Raw genomic sequence first — 26,649 nt, forward strand, 5'->3', positions numbered from 1 at the left:
ACTCAGCCCTTTCCAAGAGTGCAAACAAAAGGAGATGCATTGAGTAAGAACCAAACTTTGGAATTCTGAAATTAAAAATCCATAAAGAAATTGCTTTTTTTTTAGGATTGAAGTCTATCTATTATACTGTACAGGCACAATTATTTATCCTGCAGCTAGTCAACATATAATCACGTTTTGCCTTAACACTTAGGTAATGAAGGACTTTTATTTATGCAATATATTTGAAGCCAGAATTTCAAAAAACAAAAAAATTTTGTACTCCCATCCAAAATTTCAGTAGATGTTAATCAGAAAGATCAGTGATGTTTTAAATACAGATTCATGCTGAACAATTTGCTGGTTTATGCCAATTTGACATATTATGGAATTTACAAATACTTTGATATCCAGAGACTCTGCAGTGCATCTCCAGATCCTTCTTAACCAAAACAATTCACAGATGTTTGCTCATCTCTCTGCTGAACGTCCTCCTAAATTAGCTGATCCTAGAATAAAAATACAGGTACAAATGAAAAAAAACCCATGGTAAAACTAAAGTTTATTCTTGTAAATTATATGGGGAATTCATATAAGAAAAAGCAAAACTATCAAAAATTTAAAAAATCTACACAACTGATGAAAACTTTCCTGTTGCCATTTTCATGAATGTAAATGTGCTTCTCGGTATTTCCATAAAAGCATTTTTGCCATATTTCAATTTTAGCTACACAAGTGAATCTCTAAGGCATTATTCTGTATATGAACTGAAGTTCATTGCAATCATATAGCCAAATGACATCGATTACTAAAGTTCAATCCACCTACTTTTTTAATAACATTAATTTCTCCTACATTGTTTAGAGATCCTATCAGGCTCATGCATTATTTCACATACTGTATCTTTCCAGAAATCTCACAATTAAAACAATTGTGATGGAAGATTTTACAAGCTATAAGCCTTCATTTCTTAAAATATTTTTATTTTGGTTTCATGAACTAAAAACTACTTGGGATTTGCTGGAAGGTCATATTTATTAGTATGGACTAAAGGTGCTTTAGAGATGAATTATCTTTTCAATATAAGTTAAAAATAATATTTCAATGGTGATGCAAACTCAACAATAAGGAGAATTAGGTTTGCAATATGTGATTGGTCAGGGTGCTACATGATCTCATCCAGGTTCTCTTTCCCAAAAAGGGCAGGACCATTCAAGGTGCCTTCTGACCAGGGCTGGTCTATGATTCTGTGACTCTGATTCTGTGATTTTGTTCATTAATCTGCCCCAGGGCAATTCCTACCCACATCCACCCCTCCTTGTGCTGATGTTTATGCAGCTTTTTGCTAGTTTTATGTTGCACTCAACAATAACACCCTGGACTAGCTCCCTTTTTACTGTGATCTCTGGACATTTACATGGATGTCTTGACAGGCAGATCTTCAAGAAATGTGCAGTTGAGACAGAAAATTTGGACATTATCAGATTTGAATCTCTTAAAATCTAATTCTGGAGTGAAGCAAGAACACATTTTCACAGCAGATACCATCCCACACATAAGACCAAGGCAAAATACAATCACAAACACCAACATCTTTTATATTTTGCTGAAAGCCTATTTCCAATTCTGAAATACCATTTTTATTTTGGTTCATTTATTTAAGCTGCTATGCTGAAAATCTTTTCAGGAATGCTAAATGCTCGTTTATAAATCCACTTGCCTTGTTGTCTCTGCAGAAGCCCAGAGATGGTGATTGGCTGCCTGGACAGAGGCAGCTGTGGGGAAGGTGATGTAAATGGATACAGCTGAGGGGTTCTGAAATCAGAATTAGCCCATGATCCCCTCTGGCTGCTCTGGGATCCAGCTGATGATGGACAGGAACTGTGTGGTAATCTCAGCGCAGGGGTGGATCTGTTAATGAAATTCATTCATGCATCTGATTTGAGGCTACTATTATAACAACACAAAATATTTCAATAGTACTTCAATTTGTTGTCTATATATTTTTACTTACTGAATATTTTCACATATTTCAAAAGGCAGACTGACAAAACAATTATGGAATCAGAGGTGGAAAAGAAGTGCTTTGTTACACATATTTAAATTTCTGCTAGGAAAATATGCTTGGCTTAATGATTATAAAGAACATGAGTTTAATTTTTCTGGAATAGTTCAAAGTTATTGATGTTAATAATTCTCACCATTTAAGACATTTTCAATGTTTAAATGATAAAAACAGAAACACCTGTTGCAGGCTGCATGAAAAGTTCAGGTTATTCAGAGAACAGCCCTTGTGCAGATATTGTGCTTTCATCTCTGATTTTTGTAAGAATGGCACAGCAGAGACACTGTTAAACTTCCTCATTATAAAATTACCCCTTTCTATAGGAGTACCATAACTGAAGATGCCAACAGCTACAGAAGCACAGATTATAACTGCATATATCTTTACATCTTTGAAAAATGTGATTTCAAAATAAAACTTTCCCCCAAACTCAAACATTCATGTAGATGATAGCCAGGCTGCACAGCAACACTTCGGATCTAGAATATAACCTTTGAACAAATAGATTAATAAAGGCCAGAGGTGACATTTCACTCTCTTGTAGGAGATGGTAACTTCTTGAAAAAGTATTGAATTACCTTGTAGATCCTGTTCCACTACTCTGACTTGGCTTTATTAGAGCTATCTGAGAAGTCCTGTAGGATACACTCCCTGGTGGAATCAGATTTTTGAAAACAACGTGAATTACCCATTTTACTTAAGAGAAAACTTTGTAAATAAAGATTAGTACTTTTATTGCATGATTTGGGACAAATTCATGATTGATTCATCCAAGAAGTAAAAATGGTGCACAATTACAATAGTCAGTGAGAGAGCTCAGCTGTCACAAAAACATCATATTGCACCATCCCTGCAAATCTGGTTCCAGTTAAACACATGGTGGTTTCTTTCACCTTCTTTCATTTATTAGACTATTATTAGACTATCAAGACAGCTGTGCTGAAGTGCTCCAGTGCTTCAGCTGATCTTTTTTGCCCCATCCACCTCTGAGAAAGAAACTCCTTAGTGCACCATTAAATCATTGTTTCCACTTACCCTTACTTTTGCACATAAACTTTGATTCCCTCAGCCTTGTCCACTGCAAAACTTTATGTGAAAGTTCTGAAATCTGCTGAACATATAACTGTTCTACATAAAATTTTACTGTCTCATAAATATCTATTTATGTTTGGACACAATAAAAAAAACCAGTTAACCTCAGCTCTCTTTATCTTGTTATGCTTAAATTTATAGGCAACCATGGATTTAGGAAGGATCTGAGCATATAAATCAGACATAACATAGAAAAAACAATTTTTCCTCCTCCATTGAAATTGCATTTGTCTTTGTTTCAGGACACTTACACCATGTAAAAACACAAGAGTGCTAAAAGTTCTTTATGTGGCTGCAGATGGATTCTATGAAGTGCTGAAGCCAGGTGAAAGCTGCCTGAGCACAGACTGCTGCAGAAACATGCTGAATGTAAAACCAAAATGGGAGAGACACACACAGACAGCAGGCCTGCAAAGCATCAGGAATTCTGGGGAAGTCCTCACAAACAAACAGTTCTCAAGAGACTGCACCAGTTCCAGCAGGCTGTTACTCATGCCTTATTTACATCTGAGAGTTACACAAGCTCAGGGTGTGAAGAAATCAAAGACAGGAGTGGCAGGTAAAATGTCTTATACCCTATAACAGTGATAAGGTGAAAAGAAATATCACCTTTTGAAAGAAATTCTTGATCTTAACTACCTCATTTATGTAATTAAATATTTTTTAACTTCCATTTAGTGTCCTCCTTTTTCTTCATCTGATATTTAATATTACATTGTGGGCAATGTTACTCTCTGTTAACCACAAATACACAAAATTAAGAAGCTTAACAGAGGGTCAACAATGTATATTGCAAGTGTTCCTGTTCTGTTCAATATAGTTACAGTATTTTCTTTGCAACTGTTGATTCAGCAAGAATTGGTTTGGTTACAAGTAATCATTTACTGAACAGAAGAGGTAAGTACTAGGAAAACATTTCATACTTCATTTTAACCATTTCCCAGCTGCTGGAGTGAAGTGAATTTACCACGTGGTAAATTCCTCACACCTCAACACAATTCAAATTTTTTAGTAAATTGCTAATGTATGGATTTTAATTTATTCATCCTCCTAATACAACAGAAATGTTACTCAGTTACAAAGTTTACTTTGACTCACCCATACGTCCGTCCTGTGGTGGAGTTATTACTGATAATCTTGTTGGACCAGTTGGTGTCTCCAGCTAAATGAACAACAAGTCATCAACCACAGTGTAATAAGCATATTAATTATTAAGACATTTTAAGATATTTTTAAGGTCTACAGAGCCTGCAGATTTCCAGAACTCTCTGCTGTCATTTTTGTTCATAGCACTAAAATGCAAAAGCTAAGAATTAAGTTACTATTTTTAAAGATGTATGGGCAGGTGGGAAATATTTGTATTTTGGCTTTATTGTATAACCTATCACATTCAGATAAGAAGTGTTATCAGACACTCTCACTTTTCTGTGCTGACATTCCATTTGCAAGCTAGAGCTGTTCCTGGATGTCACCTCTCCTAACCAGGACACCAACACCATGAGAAGCTCCTGCCTTCATTCTCATGTGAGCAGTATCACTCAAACCCTGCAATTCCCTACTCAGGTATCAGAGTCTAAACGGGGCTTTCACACCACTGACATTTTTGCAATATTGAGATTTTAAGAATTTGCATTTACTTTGGCATCACAAGTTTAAAAGCCTGTACATGGCATGTGGAGAATATAATTCCAGAAATTATTGTTGTGATTTATTTGCTTTTGGTTTCTTTTGGGGAGCATCTGATTTCTATCCTGCATCAAGCACACCTGAAACCATCATGCACATCAGAATGGTTTTGAATGGGATGGGGGATGAATCCTATTTTTTGCAGCATTAACAGAGTAAGAGAAATCAAAAGGATATATGTGTGTAACTATACATAAACAAGTATTAAAAAACCCCACTTACTTTCCTCATTGGTGAAGGTACAGGATCAATCTCCATTGCCTCCATCCTTGCAAGAAAGGTCAAAGTATGACATTGTAATTAAAATAACATTTTCATTATAAAGACTGAAATCATGTTGGATTCTAATGTTAAATTTGACCAGTAATGGAAAAGCATAATACATAATGCATAAGACACGTAAGTATTTAGGATTTATTCCAGAACTCAGTAGCAGTAAGAAAAACCTATTCAGGTTCTGAGCTTTGCTTTAGACATTTACAGAGTAAGTTATTTTATGATTAGCATTGTTATTCTTCTATTTGTCTGAATAAATATGCATATTTATGTATTTTTCATTTGTATCCACAACAAGGGCACTCTGAATCTCTGGGTTTTTTTGTAGAAAAGGAAGTCACAATCAAAGGTATAAAAATATTTTAGCTTTAGCAAGCTGTATATTCATTTTACTTAAAATTAAATGAGCCTTAGTGGAGTGGCTCATCCCATCTATCCTGAGATCACTACAGTGCACATATAGGTGTCTGTACAATAAATTTGTTTTTCTCTATGGTGAATGGAGAGTGTCTCACTAATCTACCTATTTGTGCATTCATCTACATAGCTATTCATCCAAAAGTTCTTTGGAATAAGGTGCATCATGCCTTAGATTTCTTTCCAGTAACCACCACCCATTCAACTGTAATGTACACTTGAATAGATAAGACTTTCCTCAGTTCTTTCATATTTCAACAGTTTGCAAAAACAAAACACAAAAAAAATCAAAAGTACTTTAAAATAACTACAAAAAGTTTACTTTCTGTACAAAATATTAGTGAAGGTTTTAATTGAAAATGAAAAAGTTTGTACCCACGTTTCAGAAGTGGAAGGACGACTCGAATGAAGAGAATATGAAGAATAAACATTCTGTTTCCTTGAAGCAACTGAAGTCATTAAGAAATTGAATATTAGAACACAGCTATGTCCAGTGACAGGTATTCCATAGTTAATATTTTAAACCAACACTTCTTACTGGATGGATTTCTGCTCGAACTGGAAAATGGCAGCGGTGTAGTGTTTTCAGGAGGCTTCATACTAAAGGGGAAAGAAGAACAACAGATATAAACTGAAAGCTGGTTTGATTAGTTAACATGCCTAACTGGTCAGTAAAGTACAAAATCAAAGCATTTATCCATCAGGAGCAGGTTTTAACATGACACTATTTGCCATGAAGCAAAGTTAGAATTTATTTGGTAAATCCGTGAACTTGATCTTTACATCATAATACTTGCAGTGCTCATTACATACCCAACAATATCAACTTTAGCACAACGTCATGGCAAAGTACTTTAGAGAACAACAGATGTTAAAATACAACCATTAACTACAGCTAAGCACAAAATTCATTTAATTTCATGAAATTATGTATTTACCAAACTTCAAGAAATCTAGTTATCAAATGAAATATTGGCATTTTCATGCTATTCAACAATAACTTTGCAAAGCTGGTACCTTTGGCAAGAATCATAAAAAGGAGGAATATGTTTACTAGGCAGGCAAAAAGAGGCCCTAGGACACTTCTCTCTAGGTAGAACTCAAAAAAAAAAAAATCTAAAATTCAGTAAGAACTCTGTAATTGATATAACCAAGATGCTATTCGTTTGTGATGCAGACAAGAAAATGGAGGCATAAAATGAATAAAAATATATAAACTGCAATAATCCACCACATACAGAGTTTCCTTTATACTGGTTTTCTTTCTGTTACATTACACCAAGCAGCCTGGGAGAGCAAAATACAGTATTATGTGCATTTAAGAGTCAAGGGAAAGTCTGTACTAAAAAAACACAGAAAAGGAATAAAGATCAATTAAAGATCAATTCTGTGTAACTAAAATGCTGGTTTCGTGAACTGGCTTATTAAGGAGATTTAAGTAACAATTCTGGCTTTATGTTGAAAGTAAGTAAGATGAAAAGATGAAGGTGTATCAGTCATTTAGCAGAGGGATAAGGATAAGTGACCTCTTGACTACTAAATTGAAACATTTGAGAAAAGAGAGTAATTCAAGATGAGACAAGAATTTAATTTTTACTCGAAATAGAAACAATGAGAACTATGTTACAAAACTCTGGTAACTTTATAAATAGGCTAACATAGCAGGAAAGGCACCACAGCATTTTCCAGGCTGATGCTATAAAGTCCATTGTAAAATGCACAAACATGGTTATGTAACTGCAAATAAAAAATATAGAACTGAATATCTATACAACAGACTTGATTAAAAGTTCATTTTTAGAGTTAACTACAGAGTTGTGTTGTAAAATAAAAGGATTTCTTCCTGACAGGATTGATTACTGTGAATAAAACGGATCAGATGTCAGAAATCACTATGCATTTATTTCTGTAAAAACACACAAGGAAGGCAAACAAAACATGAATTTTCATTCCTTTATCAATTAAAAGTACTGCAGTCTGACTACATTTACTTTTTCTGCATTAAACCTCTTACCATTGTAGCTGTTGAATTTGTTGTGTTACTTTCTTGAGAGACTCTTCCAGCTTTGCTATCTGTGAGATAATCAGAGATTGAAACAAAGTCTGTTTGTGTGATATACAGCTTCATTTTCACCCAGCTAGTATTCTAAAGTGCTGAGAGGCTGCTTTCTATTGGTTTTAATGTTAAGACATCACTGCAATTCCAGATTTATTGGAGCTGTTATGGCTGTGTTATGGAGGCATTAAACAGTCAGTCTGGAAGAGATATGCTTCTTTTTGGCACTTAAAGACTTTGTTTGATTACCTTTTCTTAAGTATGCTGGTAATATTGGATAAATGAATACTAGGAAAAGTGCTTAAAAACAGTTTTCTTTTCTTTTGCTTCCTATTTTTCATATCTGATATAAAAGCTTTGTTATGATTAATATAGAGTTATCTGAAAAAGCTACCAATAAATGTACAAAATACATTGTTCCCATATTTCTCATTTCAGATTCAAAATGTATTCAGCTCACTTCAGTATCTATTTGTAGTAAGCCCAAGTGAAAAGTTTTGCTACTCTGTTGAGAGACACAACCAGAAATATCTCCATTAAAAATGTTATGAGCTGGCAAAATGGAAGAATATTAAGGTCAAGAAGACTGGGTCAGCTCCCTAGTATGTGTATTTTTTAGTCTTTCATTAGGTGAACATATATTATATTTTATGAAGGATGTAAAAATTTACTCAATAGCCTGAATACTGCATCTATGTTTTATCCCTCATTTCCATTATGTGACCTTAATCCTTCACACTGTTCTTATTTTGATTTGAAAGCAAATTATGAATTTGCTTGTTAATTTTTCATGCTTCTCAAAGTATTATTTGAATCCTTTAATAAAATTACCTGTTTTATAAAATCATACTGTTTGTGGGAGATACTATGCTCTTTTTGCAGATGAAAAACTCTGCAAAACAGATTAAAGAAAAAATGTAATTTATGTAAGATCTGGTTTTTGGTATTCTGGTTTTTTTTCTTCCTTCCTAATGAGAGCTAGGTTTGATTAAGAAAGGAACCAGGCAGGAAGAATGTACTTTACCCTGTTGCTCTGTAGGACTGGGTAATTTTAAGACCAAAGTACCTTAAAGAACATGAGCAACTCTTTGATTTTCAGTATTTTGGGATCCTAGCATAACAGGACATCTACACCTGCCAGGAACATGGACAACAATGGCCACCACCACCTGCACCCAAATACCTACACAAACCACAGAAACAACAAGAAAGCAGTTTAATGAAGACCATGAGACCTTGTTGGTTGACAGTGACAAGGATGACAAACTAGAAATAAGGAAGGGGCCCTGGAACAAGACAGCCAAGCATGAGAAACTGGAATGGTGTTTAATACAACCAGCCTCTCCTGACCCTGATCCAATGCAAGCACTTTTAACATACTAACATTACAGAGAATGGGCAAAACAACAACAAACCCGCCCAAAACAGGAGGCCATTGAAGCAGCAACCAACTGTATTTTCAACTGTTTTGGTACTGTCACCTGGACACCTTCCTTAGGTCAAGCAGCACCCCTGAATACTTCACAAACACTGCTGAGTGAATGTCTCAACAGTAACAACTTAAAAAACTGCCATTACAAAGTATCAAAACTCTCCACAGCTTCTTTGGAGATAACATCTCAATTTATGCTGAATTCTATTAAGTTATTTGTTTTACTTTGTCTTCAGGTTTTAGTTTCACCATCTGGAGTTGGTACAATAGATTAGAAGGGGGATGAAATCAGGATTCCTACCTGGTCTGGCTTTGAAAGCAGAAGGACAGGACCCTAAAAGAACTACACACATCACAACACACTATGAGTGATCCCAAAATGCATTCATGGAGAAGAAGGAAGAATGGGCCACAGAACACCTGATTTCCCAAGCTTTCTATCCATGACAATCATACCAGAAACTCTCCTCACACATGAAATGCCAGCTGGGCAGCTACATGAGCTTCTCCTCTGTAACTTCATACATGGGGCACCCACTCATAGGTCAAGTCACCAATACTGCCAAGTTGCCTTAAACAACATCCCATGTCCTTAGAAATAAAAGAAAAATCCAACAATTTAATCAAATATTTAGAAGTAGCTGAAAAATGGAAAAGGAATCTGCCTTCCAACCTACACAGGAAGAAGCACAGTAACAAATGCAGTACCTGTTCTCCACAGAATAATTAATTCTGTCCTTCACACTCAGCTATCCCAAATTCAGGGTATCAGCCCTTAGTCTTGTTCTGCATAGCTCAAACTTCTCATTTATTTTGTCTCCTTTTCCTCTGGGCTTATCTCCTAGCACCCCGCTCTCCCACCTCCTCCACCTTCCCCTCCATACAGTGAACTGCTTTCTTCCCTCCCTGTCCTTTGATCCTCCATTTCATTTTAACCACCTTACAACTAGAATATTTTACTAGAAACACTAAGCAGAATTAATAGTCCTCACAGACTAAAAACTGGTATTTATAATGATAGTAATGAGTCAATCCTGATAAATTATTCTAAGTATTCACATAAAAGATTAATATTGTTTCTAAAAATAAACCAAAGTGACAAGGCAAACATAAACAAAAACTGAGACAATCACAATTAGAGTTACCTTTTGTTTGTGGTATTTTAATAAACGCTTACGATATTTTTCTTGAAATTCTGATACCTAAAAATAAATACAGTTATATCAAGCTGCACATAATTACATTTATGCACCTCAGCAAAGAAGTAATGGAAAATAACAGTATTCAAAGTTTTCTGTCTTTTATAGGCAGTTAAAATACCTTTTTTGAATCCTCTTCAAAAAAATCCCAAACTATTCTAAGTTATATTCACTGATAGAAAAACTCTTATAGAGTTAATTTAATCCAATATGACCTACAGCAGAGCTGGTAGATTTATTTCACCGAAGTTATATTTTAACACTATGTTCAATAAAAAGGTAAAGACATTAGAAAGCCAGTTTAGCTGCAGTGTTTCTTATTCATCAGTGCTAAGCAAACACATAAAATTAATGGCAACATAAAAAGTAATCTGTCTTACTGGCAATTATAATATGCCTTGTAAAAATACCCTGTTAATTAAAAAATAATTGTTAGACACACTGTCTGGTGATGTGTAAGCACTTCTTGTGTCCACATGAGGATCATAAACCATGACAAAGTTAAAAGTAAAAATGACAAGGTAGGCAAGACAAGAGCTTGAGGAACAAATTACTACAGGCAGTAACTTCTAATAAATCTTCTCACATGTAAGAAAACTGCCAGAAAATCTGCAGGAATTGAGACAACCAAGAAGAAACACTCTGAGAGTATAAACCCATAGAGGAGTATCCAACTTAAATGGTTATTTTATTCCCTGTGGAAGGACCTGGGAGGTTCCCACTGAATACTCATCAAAGGATCAGTGTGTCTTTGGAAGAACTGATGGAAGTAATGTTCACTTGGGAAGTGATGGCTCTGAGCTGTCTCTACTCACTCAGAAAATGAGTTCTTTGGTCTAGGAGAAACCTGAATTTGTCAGTTTAGTGCTCAGTACCAGTCAAAAAGCAAATCAGATCTTACCAGTTTAAAATGGAATAGGGGCCATCATCATTCTCCTTTAATAAATGCATGTTCCTATATCTTGAGTCTGCCTAACACCTCAGAAAGGACAGAGTAGGTCTGGAAACAGTTCAGAATAATCAGAGGTATGCAAGAACTTCAGTAAGAGAATGACCACATAGAATATGAATCTTCATGGCTGAAAAACAAACAGTTGAAGAAGGGCTGCATCAGCAGTCTAAAACTACTGCTTAGCACAGATGTAGTGCATGAGAATGGATCCTTTTTCCTCCAGAATCAAATTCAAGAGTAAGAAATTAAACTAACAGGTTAAAATCTGAAAAATGAAACAATCATCATGCAGTGAAAAACCTGGGGATCACCCTTCCACAATGAGACAGATGCTAAAATTCAGGGAACAACCTGACAATTATGTGGGGGAAAATATCCACCAAAGCTTCTGAATGCAGAACAATCCCACTTTGAGAAATCCCTGTGACATGAGCTGCTGAAAGCTGGGAGGCTCTTCTGAAGATGTGTCACTACATCCAGCTCTGCCCTCATGCTTTCCTAGCACCCACAGAAGTGACAAGGTATCAGATTAGATAAGAGATTAGAGAAATTGCTCTTACATCTTTTGATACTGGGCCACAGAAGACCTACCTCAGCCTGGAGAGATTGAGCCCTCTTTTTTCCTTCCTTTGGTACACTCTGGAAGTTTGTGTGACTGGAAGTGTGCAGGTTCCCTGCATTTGCTCAGTTTATGGGGTAACTGCTGATCCTGCTGTTAAAAAGTGGCTATGGAAGGACAGAGGAAGAGTTCACATTTACCTTGTGTCCCTTCTGAGGAGAAGCACTGCTCAGGAAAGGGCCAAGCTCAGCTTTGGAAAAGTCTGTGAAGCCTGGGGTAGAGCAAATGTGAATCCATGACCACTGTTGGAGGACACAAGTGATATTGCCTGGGTTTTGTTCTTCTGGATCAGGAAGCTCACCCAAAGGTCAGCAAGTCCAGCCCAAGGAGATGAGAACAGCCAAAGAAGGCTGCAGCCAGGCCCAGGGACAATGTACTGCTGGTACTGCTGGAGTGGCTGAAACTGCTGCTGAAATGCACAGGGAGAGGGACAAGGACACAGAGTCCCAAAGCCAAGCTGAAGAGACGCAGAAAATGAGGAGGAGAAGGGAGTTTGTATGCATTCATTTAACCCAGAGAGCTACAGAAGTTCTTGACTGGAAACTAAGCCTGACAAAAGTAATCCTATCTGGAATTCACAGAAAGCAGGAGGAAAATGACCTTGGAATCATTTGCTGCATCTACCTGGGGAAAAAAGAGGTGTGTTTTGATTAAACAAAAAAAAAAAATTAGAAGGGAGAGAGAGCACAGTCAGCTCAGAGCTCAGTACTGTGTCCAGCTCAGGTTTTCACTGTGTAACTTCTTATTGCTGTAATTAAGGCACACTATCTGGGCACGTTTAAGCTTCTGGAAGATCTAATTTTTCACTGCATGGCATTGAAAGTGATTTTACACCACTAAAATAACCAGACTAGTGGTCCTTAGAGAGAGTTTGAAAACATAACCAGTGACCATAATGAATAATTTATGTCTCCTTAAGAACTCAGAAACTGTGGAATTAAGGAAGTTAAGATGGTAATGGGCATACATTCATTTTCAAGCATTCACTCATTCACTTTTCCCATTCACATAAAAGTCAGTAGGAGTTGCTGATTATTTTATAGAGTTAAAAAGTTTAAAGGCAGATTCACCTGTGATATTTCTTTTGAATATTTCTTGCTTAACGCATCTATTGGCATGAACAGTGATTGAATATCAGCACTTGTCTATGAAGAAATGAAAATATACCAAGGTTAGCATTTTTATTAGCAAGTCATATTAAATAAAGTCTTTTGTAAAGAGTTTCTTAAATTGACTAATGAATCTAAATTAAAAAAATTGACAGATTAGACGAGGATAAAGCTGAAATTGAGAATGAGCCTAGTTTTCTTTAATGGCCGTATCAAATACCTGGAAAGCATTGGGATTTTGTTCAATATATTACCCACATATACACTTACAGTGATTATGGCAGTACCAGTGCACAGAGGACATTCAAGGAGGGTGCTGTGGCCCTTGGAACAGGCATTGCACTCACACCAACAGCCACGCTTCTGGCAGCCCTTTCCAGGCTTTGTGGTTCTCACCACTCCCAGCCACATGAGATGCATCCCACAATCAGTTTTGTTTCAAAGTCCTTTTTCAGAATGGTTCCAATGCTGACTGGGATCCCTTTGTCTCTCCCTGCCCACTGGGCAGCACAATATTATCCCAGAACAAGGACAGAGCCTTAACGTAATTGTTGAATTTTTAAAACTTTTTATGACTTATGTCTTTTAATCAGAGCTGTGCACGCTTTAGGAAAACTGTTTTTCCTTGCTTTCCCCAGCTACTAATTGTTACAGATCTCACAGAAGGTAAGTAATTGTATTTGAGACTTCCTCTGCAATTTGACTTTGGTTGACTTAGCCAAAGATTCAAAAATTTCCAGCTGACAGATGGAGAAATGCAGACAAACAGAACAGTTAACCTAACTATGGTATTTCAGGAAAGAAAATAAAAACAATAATATTCCATCTTGAAAACTTAAGAGATTCATAAAAATATATTCAGCTTCTTTAAATGAAATGCATTCATAGGAAGCAAGCTCTTGCAATCTATTTAGGGTTCTATCAAAGCAATGATCTTGGTTTAAGTACCTATCAGATTTAAAAAAAATAAAACCCAACCAGCTTCATAGTGATATAAAAACTCTTTCAAATAAAGATTTGTGTAACTCTGTTTATATTTTATCTGCTGCATGGAAGAGTAGCAGATGTTCCTTTGATATTCTGAAATACTGAAGAGCCAGATTCTGATTTATTGTAACACTTAACCATGCTCTGGGGAAAAGCAAGTGGGGATCATGAGACACAGAAGGAAGACATGAAGGTGACAAGAATGCATTACTGTAAAGATGAGAATATTTAATGTGTACATGCTGATTACCCCAACATACAGTTTAATTAGGACTTCTAACACATTTATAGGACCTCCTCTCATTGGGAATTCTTCCATAGCATCAAGCTCATAAAGCTTACCAGGTATATTTCCACTCAGGTTCCTGAATTATAGAGCCATGACTTTTTTATATGCATCTTTAATTATCATTCCAATCATTTTATCTGTTCTTAATCAAGGATAAGCAATCATCATTAATGTCTTTTTTAAAGAATATGGTAATTTGCTTCCTTCCAGCCCTCCACAGCAGTGGCAGGTTCTAATGAAACATCTAATATTTTTCTTAGTATCCCAATCATTGCATTTTTAAATTCCTTCTGTGCTTTTGAAGCAAATTATCAACTTCTGCTGAAATGGTGCAATTTAAGAATGATGTAACTTAAAAATTAACATTGTTTGGAGCAAAGTGTTGCCCAAGATGACCTTCAGAGGTCCTCAACAACCAAAATTATTCTTTGACTGAAATTAATAACAACATTTGCAGTGACAATACATTGATATTGAAAGCATATTAAAATATGTCCTTTAGAATTTTTATGAAGGGCTTTTGATTTTTTTTCATATTTGATTACTGTGTGCATTGCTCCTTTGTATTATAATTGCATTTTGTTGTTTTGTTGCAATTTTTGTTAGTAACATTTTCTTCTTCAATGTGCAAGACTCCTAGGAGCCCTTCCTGTTTAGCTGTATTGAATTTTATTAAATGTTTTTAATGTTTCTCTTTTATCCTTATAAGGCATTGGCTCTTAGGTAGGCATCAGTCTACAAAAATATGAATGTGTTCACAAACTATTTATGAAATCAGCTAAAGAGAAGATTGCTCCTGGGAGAAATGCAAAATTAAGGATTCCTAATGATTAATCAAGAACGGGAATTAAAAGCTCTTAATTCTCCAGTGAATAACAAAAATTCCCAACAATATTTCAAACCCTCTCTTAACCACACAGCCACAAGGAAAATAGTTAACCTTAAGAGAAAATGGGGAAAAAAACCTAATCCACTTAAAAACACTGCTGAGCCATAAGGCAGGCTTTCAATTCAGTCCATTACATGAAATAATTCATTACAGTTCATTTCTGTGATGTACAAATGCCAAGATCAATAAACATTTTTCCACATTTTGAAAGTAGTCACTGATGTTACACAGTAACCAGCCATATTTCTTGAAATGTTTAGAATGATTTACAGCCTGGCAGTACCTGAAAACCTAAAGTTTCCATAGGCTTTAATTTACAGGAATATTTACAACAAAAAGCAGAGCTGTCTAGTGCCTAAGCATCTTAGTTTAGCAACCTATTATCAGTAAATACTCATGTCACAGTTGGCAAAAACAAAAAAGGAAGCATTCTTTAATGCAAATAGTTTAGCTGTTAAGCAAAGCACAGATTCATGTAATGCAACAAAACTAAAGCTTGATTTACCTCTTTTGAAAGGACTAAGGTACGACAAGCCCTCCTACAGACCAGACATTCATCTTTTTTGCCTGTAAGGTAAAGACACATTTAAAATATAGATCAAACTGAATATATATTGAATACATCGCAAATATAATGTGATGCCTAAACCTCTTGAGCTTGTGGAAGAAATCTGCAGGTTACACAAGAAACATGAATAAACATGAATAAAGAATTTGATTCTATAACCATTACACTGAGTTGTGCAGGAAAAATGTATGTGAATGTCATCAGGTCTTACACCTCTAAATAAGCATTCATGTAAATGATTTTATGAATATCATTAGTGTCACAGAATGCAGGTGACTTTTAGTTCCCTTGATTTAAATAGGACTACTTGCCTGCTTTAATTAAATGTATGCTTAAGTGCACTAATGACTTACAGTCAATCTGATATATGGCTTTTTAGACTGGGGCACAGTTGGGTTATCCCAACAAAATATATGAAGCCCAAATGTCAAGAAACTAGTAATTTTGCCTTTTGAATTCCTCCAGTGAGAAAACAATAAAATCACTTTAAAAAACTTTATGACTTAAACTCTTTATCTGCAAACATATTAGAAAATATCTCTAGCAAATGCACATTATTTCAATATTTATAATTTGTAATTCTGCTAGCTACTGCCGTTCTGAAGATTCTAGGATGGGTGTTTATAAACATCTTTAAATACATTTTAAACCTCATTACTACTGAACTCAAAGTAAAAAGATACATAATCCCTCATATATTTTTATGCCAAACAATACTAAGAGCGGAGAGGAAAGTGTTCATGTTCTAGGGGCCTGCAAGCTGCAGAGGCTGCATTTTATGGTCCTCTATCCTCAATAGCACCCCGTGAAAATATCTAGTCAAAAGTTTTTAGTTCTGAAATACAGATTGATCATTTTTTCTGTGTGCCCTTACAAAAACCAGGGCATTTAGCACGATGTGAAAGGGGGAAACATTGATACTCGTCTGCTGCATTTTTTTTCCTTTTTTAAAACAACTTCATTATTCCTCTGCCTTTCCCACGTATCTTTGTCCAAGAGCTTCACATGAGTCCCAGAATATGACTCTGGAATTGTACATAACACAAGAGCTTCAAAACATCACCTCCAATCTTCCCTCATGCTGCTGAACGTCTTCAGGAACAATACTGAGCCTCAAAACTTATTAAAACGACTTCCAAAACCTACTCTAAACGAATCCTCCGTTTTTTCAATTGCTCTTTCACTAAGGAAAAAACATTATTTTCCCAAAATTTTCCGGAGCAAAAAGCCATCTATTTGTGGGGTGTTTTTTTACAAAATCATGGATCATAAGCATCCAGAATCCAGTTTTATTAAGCCTCCATCGCGTGTGCCCAAGGCTCGCTCTCAAAGCCACATCCACCTGGAAGTGGACACAGTTTTAGTGTTCAAAGCGAATCAACAGCAAGGACTGGAAAGGCTTATCAGTAACATTTGAAAAAGTGCTCAGGGCTTCCTTTTTTTCCACGGCGGGTGAGCAATAGCAATGTTTGGGGCGGATGTGTGCAGGCAGCACAGCCCGCGCCGCCGGGCGCGCCCCAGCAGCCATTATTACCTTTCTGCAGGCAAACCTCACAGAAAACGTGGCCGCAGTTGGTGAAGCAGAACCGCGGCGTGGGGGCGCGGGGCTCGCCCAGGCAGGAGTTGCAGAAGACGGGCACGGCCATGGGGCAGCGGGGCGGGCTGGGGCACAGCCGCTTCGTCCTCAGGCCGAGCCCCGCGGGGCCGTCCCCGCCATGTCCCGCCCGCTGAGGCGGCCCTGAGGGCAGCGCGGCCCGCGCCCCTCCCGCCGCGGGGCCTTAGGGCGGCGGAGCTTGGTCCTCACACGCACCCCAATAAAATTTGGTTTTTCTGGCCTCTCACTATCAAAGTGGAGCGGTGCCGACACAGACGGTGCTCTGAGAGATTCGCCGTCCCCAGACGTGGGGAACAGAGCTGCACCCACAGGGCTCCGGCCAGGGGCTTCAGCAGGAGCCCCGCCCTGCTCGCTCCTCTCGGGCCAGCAGATGGAGGGGCAAAAAAGAAAAGCAGAGAAAATAGTTGTGGATATCGCTCTTTTAAATGCAAGAATCCAAGAAGTTTGTTAATTCGCTGTCACAGGTTTGCTGTGGCATCTTCTGCTGTGGAAAAAGCGCAAAACATGGAGATTTGACGTTCATTTCTTAGACAAAAAAAGACCCCATCGCTTGCTAGTGTTCAGTGACGAAAATTTTAGGCAGGAAGTCCCCTACAAACTTAGTTGCAGTGCAGGCTGTAGCTCTGGGTATGACAGAGCCACAAACTGCAGAGGAAGCTTTTAATTTCACAAAGGCTTCTGCCCCCAAAGTGCTTCCCAAAAGAGCTCTGAGTCAGCTTGTGCGTTATGAAGTTAATTAAAAATCTTGAAGGAGGCTGAAAACATTTCCTGAAAGCAAAGATGATAATGATAATATGATGATGATGATTATTGTTAATAATAGTGCCATTAGTAGTAGTAAAGAGTGAAGCAATCACAAGTTATATTCAAGACTCCCAAGTCTCAGTGCTGAGTCTATACTCTTTGAGTATAGACCTAATTAATATGGTGAAACATGATCAGCTCTTTTATGAATTCTGAAATGTTGCTTGTCCTGGATTTCCAGCTGGAGTGTATTGTAAGTGAAATGAGTTATGTTTGTCGCTGGGATGTGGTTAGGAGCCTTACACTAAATATCAGCTAAAGTCTGAACAACAACCTTGTCACAACACTTTATTACTTTCTGATTGGATTTCACATACCATATACCATACCTAACACATATTTCCTTCTTACCCACTGCCAAAGATGTTATTACAGACATGTTGTGAGTGAGTGCTCTATAGAAGTTAATTCAATAATACTTACTTACTGGTCATTCCAAGCAGCACCTCTGAAGTATCCGAATTTTTAAATATAGGACACAATGCAATGAGTAGCTTTATGAGATTTTATTTGGATAGATTTGGTCCCTGGAACATTGCTTTTTGTCTCTACTTTATATCAACTTTATTGATTCTCACATACTACCAACTGTCTTTTAACTCCCATGTTGGAAATATAAGTAGACTTAAAGGAAAATGTCATTTCCTTGCTAAAGAAAACAACAAGTGGGAAGATAGAAAAAAGAAAGAAAGCTGTGCCTTTACAACAATAATTGGTCTACAGATATTTCACTTTTCACTGCCTTTTAAACCAGCAAAGTCTGAAAAGATGGGTAGAAAAACAAACCACAATATTCTGCTATCACAGTGCTCTAGAAACTTCAACTTCCATGTGTTTGTATGTAATCACCTCCAACTCCTACTACTGCTGCTTTGTCAAGCTAATTAGCTGGAATTTTAACCACAGCCTTTGACTTGTCATTGTATGATGCTGTAGTTACACTGCTATTTGTACATAAACTAGCTAAATTAGGGCATAAAGGTATATGCAACCAAGCTGCAATAAGTAAAACAGAAAATTAAGTCAAAAACTGGTAATTTCTCTAAGCAGTCATAGTAAAGTTGCTAAATAATTAAAATTATAAAATTTCTCAGCGCAGAAATATTTAGTGCAGGAATGAATTAAAATAAAATTGACATTGTTTACCAAGAAACCAAATAATTTGGGTTTCTTTGGCATATTTCATAAATACTGTAATTTACATAAACAACTGTGGGAGGCATCTGATCATCATCAATTCCGTAGCCTAATGTTAAAGGCTTTTCTGGAAGAAAAAGCATGATTCCAGATTGCTTGTCTGGGTCTCTCTCTTCTATGATAATTGCTGTCACCACTGATCAGTTCAAACTCTGAATATTTTACAAGAAAGCATTCACAATTATATTTACGTGTTACACATACATAGATTGAGTTCAAGACACTCTCACCCAATTAAACACCACAGGGGATGTAATTATTTCTCTGTTTACTATCTCAATCCTAGTCAGTCTGAAGTGCTGAACTCTTCATGGTAGTGCCAAATAAGATTACTCAGCAAGCACAGTAATTTAAAATCTTAGGAAACTTTATTTTAGATTTGTATTTTAGATTTAACGTAAATTAATCATTCTTCAGTAAGTACTGAACTTAAATTCTGCCTTAGTCACTGACTCCTTCTATATCTAGCTTTACATCTGTAGATGGGGGAAAAAATAGTAAAATATGGGATTCAAGGAGAAAAATGTGAGGGGATGCCTGAGGTTGTGACCTAGCTGGAGAAACCAGAGTTAGAACAGAAGATGAGAGAAGGCTGAGAATTCTATACAAGCAATTTTCTCAGAGGTGCAGGGTTTCTTTGGATATTCAGTATTACATGGTGTGTAATTTTTGAATCTCTGCATTGACTTTATAGAACTTAAACAAGCTTCTTAGATATGAAGAAATCTCTGAGAGATTTGATTTGCCAGATTCCAACAGAGATGAGGATTAGTGTTTGTACTATAGCCCACCACAAAATATTGCTGTTGGTTTCTTCGCTTGTTTTCCGAAACTTTTCTTCACGCTCCTAGAGAATAAAGGAAAAGCATAATTATTACCTTTTGCCATCTGTATGCCTCATGGTAACCAGAAAGGCAGCCCTCTTCTGCATGGTGGTGAACAAAACCATTTTTCCATGTGGATAAAAATGAAGGTTTGTACCTATCTGTGTGGTGGATACGTGCACAAATCAAAACTGAGAAGCAGGCACACTGCATCCTGAAGCAGGAAGGTAAACAGAGCTTCCCTTGTTCACAGAAGATGCATTGTGCTAAACACGTTCTATCAGTACAGATTTTAACCTGTTTAGGTTTATATAATTTGCTGTCAAGAGCCCTTTTGCAGCCAAATTTCTGGTTTGGGGTAATGAGTTGATCCATGTCAAACTGGGTAACGAGTTTTGGGTAACGAGTGGATACATTTCTCAGTCTGTCTGTGTGCATATAGAAAGTGACTGGGTGTACACCTGTTTGAAGAAGGGATGTATAAATGTACACTTCATGGGGATATATAAATACACACTCATTCATTTCCTTCCCCACTCAGTGGAGTTTGTGCACCCAGGGCAGTGTGGAAATAACAGCATCACCCACAGTGGGACCTGCCACCAGCTCAGCTGCTGTGGCTGAGTCTGGCCAAGAAAACCCTGCTTGGAAAATCCTGCTTTAAAATAACACCTGCTGCTAGAAAATAACACCTGCTGCTACAAGCATGAGCCCACAGTGATTAACAGTTTTATGTAACCACTAAAAAATATTTTGCAAGGTAATAGAGACTATTTTGGTTAAATATCTATAGATTTTTATGAGTTAGTTAAAAACAGCCCTGCAATTGGATAATAAACCTCATAATACTTCATAAATCAGTAAGCTATTTACAATGTTTTTTAACATTTACATTAGGGGACATACATACTCTTTCATACTCTTGTTCTCTGGTTACATGATGAATTTGCTCAATTAGATTCTCTAGTCTGATATTAACTTCATTCACTTTGTCTTTGGCTTGAATAGCAGATTCATCCAAAAAATGTTCTCCAACTCTGATGTCCAAGTGGATGCGCTGCAAAAAGAAAAAAATGTTCTCATTAATGCATCTTCTGCTTTTTCAAAGTTCCTTAGAATAAAAATGAAACAATTTCCCCTTAAGATCATTGCAGGAAAATATTTTTAATTGCTTATAAAAATTAGAATTCCTCCTAAATTTGGATTCAGGTGGAAAATTTGAAGGGTTTCTTAATTTTATTTTTAAATTAGTTATATAAAATTTACAACCTTCACTAATGTTAGGGCATTATTTTATGCTAGTATTGGTTCAACTGCCATTAAAATGTTGCCTTTGTCCAAATACTTAAAAAAAAAGACTGCTCATTATATTTCACATTTCATCCTGATATTGCAGAAATTACTATTTTTAATAGTACTGTTGGAGGCTTTTTACAAATGCACTTCTAGGTTCCCTCACATAACTGTTTTCTTCACATTATTTATCCAAGTTGGAATATCTCCTCCAGGCTATTGTATGACCTATGGCCAAAATGCCTCAAGCCAGCCAAGCAATAGAACCATGGAAAGAAGGGAGAATAGAACTTGCCATTATGCAACTTATTTTGGCATGCATAAAAAATTCTACTAAAACTAGTAGGAGAAGCTTCTCCTAGAGCCAATTGCTACCTAAGAGAAAATAAAAAGGTTTTAGCCAAACAAATAATCTTCAAAACCCTAGAAATTGATATTACCATATTAGAAGTTAGGTCTGCTCAGAGATCAGCCACAAATGAAGAGAAGATTTTCTTGCAGTTGTCTTGAAGTTACCTAACTCTATAGGTAGAAATCCATCTCACAACCTTGTGATTCATTAATTTCTTTGTTTTTGTTTGAAAGAGTTTAGATAACCGTATGGTTCTTACAAAGAACTGTTAAAGATTTACCTTCACTAAAGAATGTTTTTCCTTTTGTGACCTTTATTCCTCCAGATATAATTTAAAAGGACAATATTTTTATTTCTGTGTTCTCAAACAGCATTATTTAGTATTTGTGATATTAATGTTCTCCTTCCCTGCATCTCTTGGCTTCTTTTATATAGGATGGCCAGAACTCTACATGTTGGTGCATGTATCATAAAATAATGCTAATACACCCCCATCTATTCCAGATAAAATCACCTGCACCTCCTCAGAATCCCATTCATGGTGCATAGCTTACTGTGACCAACCAAAGCTTCATCCCCCTTACTCTCTCTAGTTGATAAGCTCCACAATTATTTTTTTTTAATGATTAGATCTAATTGCTTTTGCAATGTATATGATTAAATTTCCATTAATTTCTGTCAATCAGCCTGTGAGAACACCTTGTTATTCCAGTGTAATAATCCTACTCCAGTATTGTTATTTCTGGGTTTTCTACATGTTTCTGAAGTGCACAGCTAGGATGAGATTTAGCTTACCTTAACTCATTTAGAAGATGATATTTAGCTGGTTATTTAACTCTTTTTTCTGTCAGCCGAAAAGCCCCAAATCACTCTAGAGAGTAATTCTCTCCTGGTTTTGGGAAGCAGCAAATAGATAAAATTTCCAAACAGTACTTAAAAATTTTTTGCTGCAATCAGTAGAGCCATGATATCACCTCTGATGGCTTTTTTTTTCTCTCCAAATCTGCATTAAAACCAGTTTTGCTGGTAGTAGACAATAACAAGTAGGCTGAGATATTCTTTATTCAAATATCTTTCAGAAACTGAAGTGTTACATTTTCACTGGCAATCCGATCTAAGTTACTGAATACATGGAATATCTTTATGTCAAATGCTTGAGTTGGTCAATCCTACATGCATGTCTTTTGGATTCAAATTATTTGTTCTTAATGATCAGACTCTTTCACATTCAAAGCACAATACAAGAATTAAATCTCTCTGTCCTTAGTCCTGCCTCTTGAATGCTGACTTTTAAAATATGACAACAGTCTTTTTATCTTTTTATCTGCATAATTCTATGTTTACTTTCCTTAATCTCTAAAAAACGTTGAATTATCTGCTAGAAGCTAGACCAACTTCTAATCCAGTTTGAAATCTCTGCTGTTGGTAATGATTTCTACTGTTCCAACAAAGACCATTTAGGAAATACACCTACCAGTTTGCTTCCTGCAATCACTACAAATCTTGTGGAGTTAGACTGGAAACAGATGATATGCTCCCCAGAGATGTAGGATGTAAAAGTAAAGGTCCCTTGTGGCCCATACAGTTTGGACAACAGTACCTGCAATTTAGATATAGGCATTGGGTTTGTAATTTATAATTACCAATAAATAAATCAAAAAACAGTACTGTGAATTGAATGCAAAAAGGAATCAGTTAAGCTACTGACATCATTAAATTTATCCAAATTTCAGAACACATTTAGAGAAAACAAAACAATTTTAGCTCACAGGGAACATGAAAATATTACAGAATTTTGCAATGTACAAAAGCCAATGCTCTCTAAAGCATTCAAAGTCTGAAAACTGACACCTTGCTTAGGTGGGGACATCAGCTGTCCGCTGCTGGAAAAGCTCAGACCTCAGGCAGCTGCTCTGTGTGAGGGCTACGAGCAGCCTTGGTGAGCTTGACTTTGGGTTTTGTTTATCATCAGCACTCCTTTCTGCTGCTCAGGTGGATTCTGTACCATCTTACTTCATTAGTGAGTTTTGGAGTTTTATTTTTCATTTACCTTTTTTCTCAGTTGTCACTGATTCTTCTTATGGACACTGTTTCCCAAATCTGGTAGTAATGCAAAAATTGTCCATACACATATTTATCAAATATCATATTTTTCTTTAATTTTATCTTTCAGCATCAAAATATTGAACTAGCTGGTAGACTGTAGATTTATTTCTTCCTCAGAAGTGTCTTTTATTTTTAGATAGTGCTGCCTGCCAGTGCCAGAAGTCAAGTCATAAATCTTAGAGAAACATTCATAAAGCATTTTTACCTCACCAGTAGGGCTTGTGACAGTCACAAACATTCCCAAACCAGGAGCAGATTCAAGAAAGTCATGTGTATGTAAATCCCAGCGTTGTACTTTGTAATTCCCTGAATAAAAACAGAGATAAATCTGTTAAGTAAAACATAGCTTAACATTAAACATCTTTGATGCTTTTTCAGGAAAAATAGAAATATGTATATATTTAATGTGTTTATGATTAATATTATTCAGGGGTACTTCATAACAGTGAAGTGCAATAAATTTTTACTACAGTAGAAAATGTTCTAAAGTACTACAAAAAAGGGTTAATAAGAAAAACTTTCTAATTACTTTAATGCTCTGGGAAGTTTAACCTCTAGAAGGCACACTGAGACCTCCAAAAGCATAATGCACTGTACTACATTATATTTTATGGATTGTCTTTCACTCTTATCATATTATTTAAAAAAAAAAGATTAATTTGTATTATATTTTATTATCCCCTTGAAATCTTACATTTTCAGTCTTGTAGATTAATTTAATGTGCTTCTCATATCAGAGGAGAAATGAAACTTTAGTACATTGTGAATTGTCTGTTTTCAGACCAGCACTTACAAAAAAAGTAACTCTCCCATTCATATGGGGAAAGCCATGTTACAGAAATCCTGATATGAATGAGCACATCAGTCAGAACGTGCAGAAGCATGCGTGGAAGCAGCAATCCCACAGCTGTAGAATTAAAAACCATTCTTTTCTCTGTTTAGTCAGTAAAGCACACTGAAAACCTGCTTTTCTTTGTGTGATGTATACACACAGTGTTTGAGGACTTTAAACCTAATCCCTGCTGCAGGGAGTTATTTTCAGAGTGCCCTTTTCTGGTTTTTTACCATACTCATCAATCACAGAAATTGCTGTTACATTTCCAGTTACCTTTGTTCCAGCATGAGTTAGATCACCATAAAGCATTGACAGGTACCTACCAACTACCAGGGTGTCGCTGGGAATATCTTCAATTATGCATTTCTCTTCTCTTTCTCCCATGTGAAAATACAAAGCGAGTGAAAAAGAAATCCAAAAGTTCATAAGAAATCCTATTAATTTGCTTTTCATGTTTTTTATATATCCCTGCTGTACTGCTTTTGAAGATAGTTACATCCAAGTGCCTGTAGTCCTGTGGTTGTTCCTTGTTTGCTGCTTATCGGAGTATTTTTGAGAGAGAAAAAAACCTGTGAGAAAAGGCAGCTGCTGGTTACACATTTACAAACAACTACAGCATGTTCTGGAGAATGAGATAACATGGAAAAGACACCTTTAAAATTCTTTCTTCTTTCCCAGCATCTAGATTAAAATTTATTTTATACCCCTAGAAGAGCAAGAACGTGAAACTGAAAGGGCCTCTCAGGTGCTTGAGATCAGTTCCCTAGATTACTGTAGGCAACTATATTGACTACCTCTTTCCATAAACTGCTATATTTTCAACTTAAGTTATTATTTCCCATCAATTCTGGGTGATTATTCCAGAGCTTCACCCCTCCTTTATTAAGCAAACTTTTAATTTCCATCCTAAATCATTGTACAAATGTAGGCACCTGATTAAAACCCACAGGCACTACATAAAAGAACTACAAAGAAGTCAAAAGAACTTGAATAATCAAATAATCCATTAAATAATCAAATAACATTAGTGAATATGATATTGCAGAAAAAAATAACAACATGAACAGTTTCAGAATAAGATTTTTTATATAGGAATGGCTATTTCTTAGATACTTTCTAGTACATTCTCTGAAGAAAGTTATAGTATAAATCAAACAGTGATTGAGGTTCTTATTTTTATTCTTTGTACTAATATAGACCAGTGTGTATGTCTGATGACAAACTCATTTATCACTTAAGTGTTCCCTGTCCTATAAATGGAGATCACTCTGTCTGAAAGGTGGGTCTGAATGGTCATTTTCCAGCAGGTAGGACCCACGTCTGGGATCATTTCCAGTTGGGAGGATCCATCTTTCCTCATAATATTTATGTTATCCCAATTGCACAAGAGCACATATTTTTCTTGTGTCAAAGAAGAGGGGTGCACAGCCCTTCATCTTCAATGTCTGCAACCTAAATAAAAATTTTGGGGTAAACTCCTGCTGGATTATTTCCCATCTGCAGGAGGAGTGATTCGTGTTTATTACCCTTCACTGCCCCTGCCATCTATGAAGTTGTCTCAATTAAGGAATGCCTGTGTAGCACTGGCACAGGCTTTGGACCATCCTGGGTCCACTCCATTTCACAGCATGGAGTATCTTCATGGAAGTTGTAGCACAAGTATTAGTTCACCTCCAAAAATCACCCATCAGCATCCCCATATTGAAAGGCTGTCAGTTGAAGAGAACTGATTCCTTACACATTACTGCTTTGACTCCTAAGGCTGAGGTTAGAGGGATAAAAATTGCATCTCATGGCTGTTAAGTCCTTAGGAGTATCAAGGGGGATGTTAGGACTCCTTTACTACTTCAGCACTTATCCATCAGAAATAATTTCAGGTTATAAAGGATCTCATCTCATAATACTGGACTTTTGCCCCTCTACCAGAGGAGATGTTGACTGTCATGCACCTGCATAAATTCCCATGCTACACCCATATCTGCAGGAAATGTTGATTTGTCTGTACATT

General features: G+C 36.4%; 2 protein-coding genes across 2 annotated transcripts; both read right to left on the minus strand.

Moving 5' to 3' along the window:
• Nucleotides 1-450: 450 nt before the first annotated feature.
• On the minus strand, nt 451-17,261 carry RNF212 (ring finger protein 212). Its single transcript, XM_063158075.1, has 12 exons — nt 17,150-17,261; nt 15,553-15,614; nt 12,844-12,918; nt 10,149-10,205; nt 7,530-7,588; nt 6,054-6,115; nt 5,895-5,964; nt 5,045-5,090; nt 4,235-4,298; nt 2,623-2,695; nt 1,702-1,890; nt 451-493 (listed from the first exon to the last, which is right to left on the minus strand). The coding sequence occupies exons 1-12, from the start codon at nt 17,259-17,261 to the stop codon at nt 451-453; spliced, it is 912 nt and encodes a 303-aa protein (XP_063014145.1).
• Nucleotides 17,262-19,221: 1,960 nt separating this feature from the next.
• On the minus strand, nt 19,222-25,282 carry LOC134419109 (transmembrane emp24 domain-containing protein 11-like). The gene is given in 6 exon segments (XM_063158077.1): nt 19,222-20,078; nt 20,966-21,112; nt 23,175-23,300; nt 24,012-24,112; nt 24,965-25,132; nt 25,135-25,282. Coding segments are annotated over 6 exon segments (840 nt in total). The 3' UTR covers nt 19,222-19,928.
• Between the last annotated feature and the right edge of the window lie 1,367 nt (nt 25,283-26,649).

The sequence above is a fragment of the Melospiza melodia genome, chromosome 5, assembly GCF_035770615.1.
Source record: "Melospiza melodia melodia isolate bMelMel2 chromosome 5, bMelMel2.pri, whole genome shotgun sequence".
Classification (NCBI taxonomy): domain Eukaryota; kingdom Metazoa; phylum Chordata; class Aves; order Passeriformes; family Passerellidae; genus Melospiza; species Melospiza melodia.

Excerpts from the sequence above, each read along its gene's own strand:
- RNF212 (XM_063158075.1), bottom strand. The coding sequence starts at position 17,261 with ATGGCCGTGCCCGTCTTCTGCAACTCCTGCCTGGGCGAGCCCCGCGCC. Across the intron at positions 7,589-10,148 it reads TAAAATACCACAAACAAAAG|ATAGCAAAGCTGGAAGAGTC; the intron begins GTAACTCTAATT and ends ATTATCTCACAG. Across the intron at positions 1,891-2,622 it reads AGTGGAACAGGATCTACAAG|ATCCACCCCTGCGCTGAGAT; the intron begins GTAATTCAATAC and ends TTTCATTAACAG.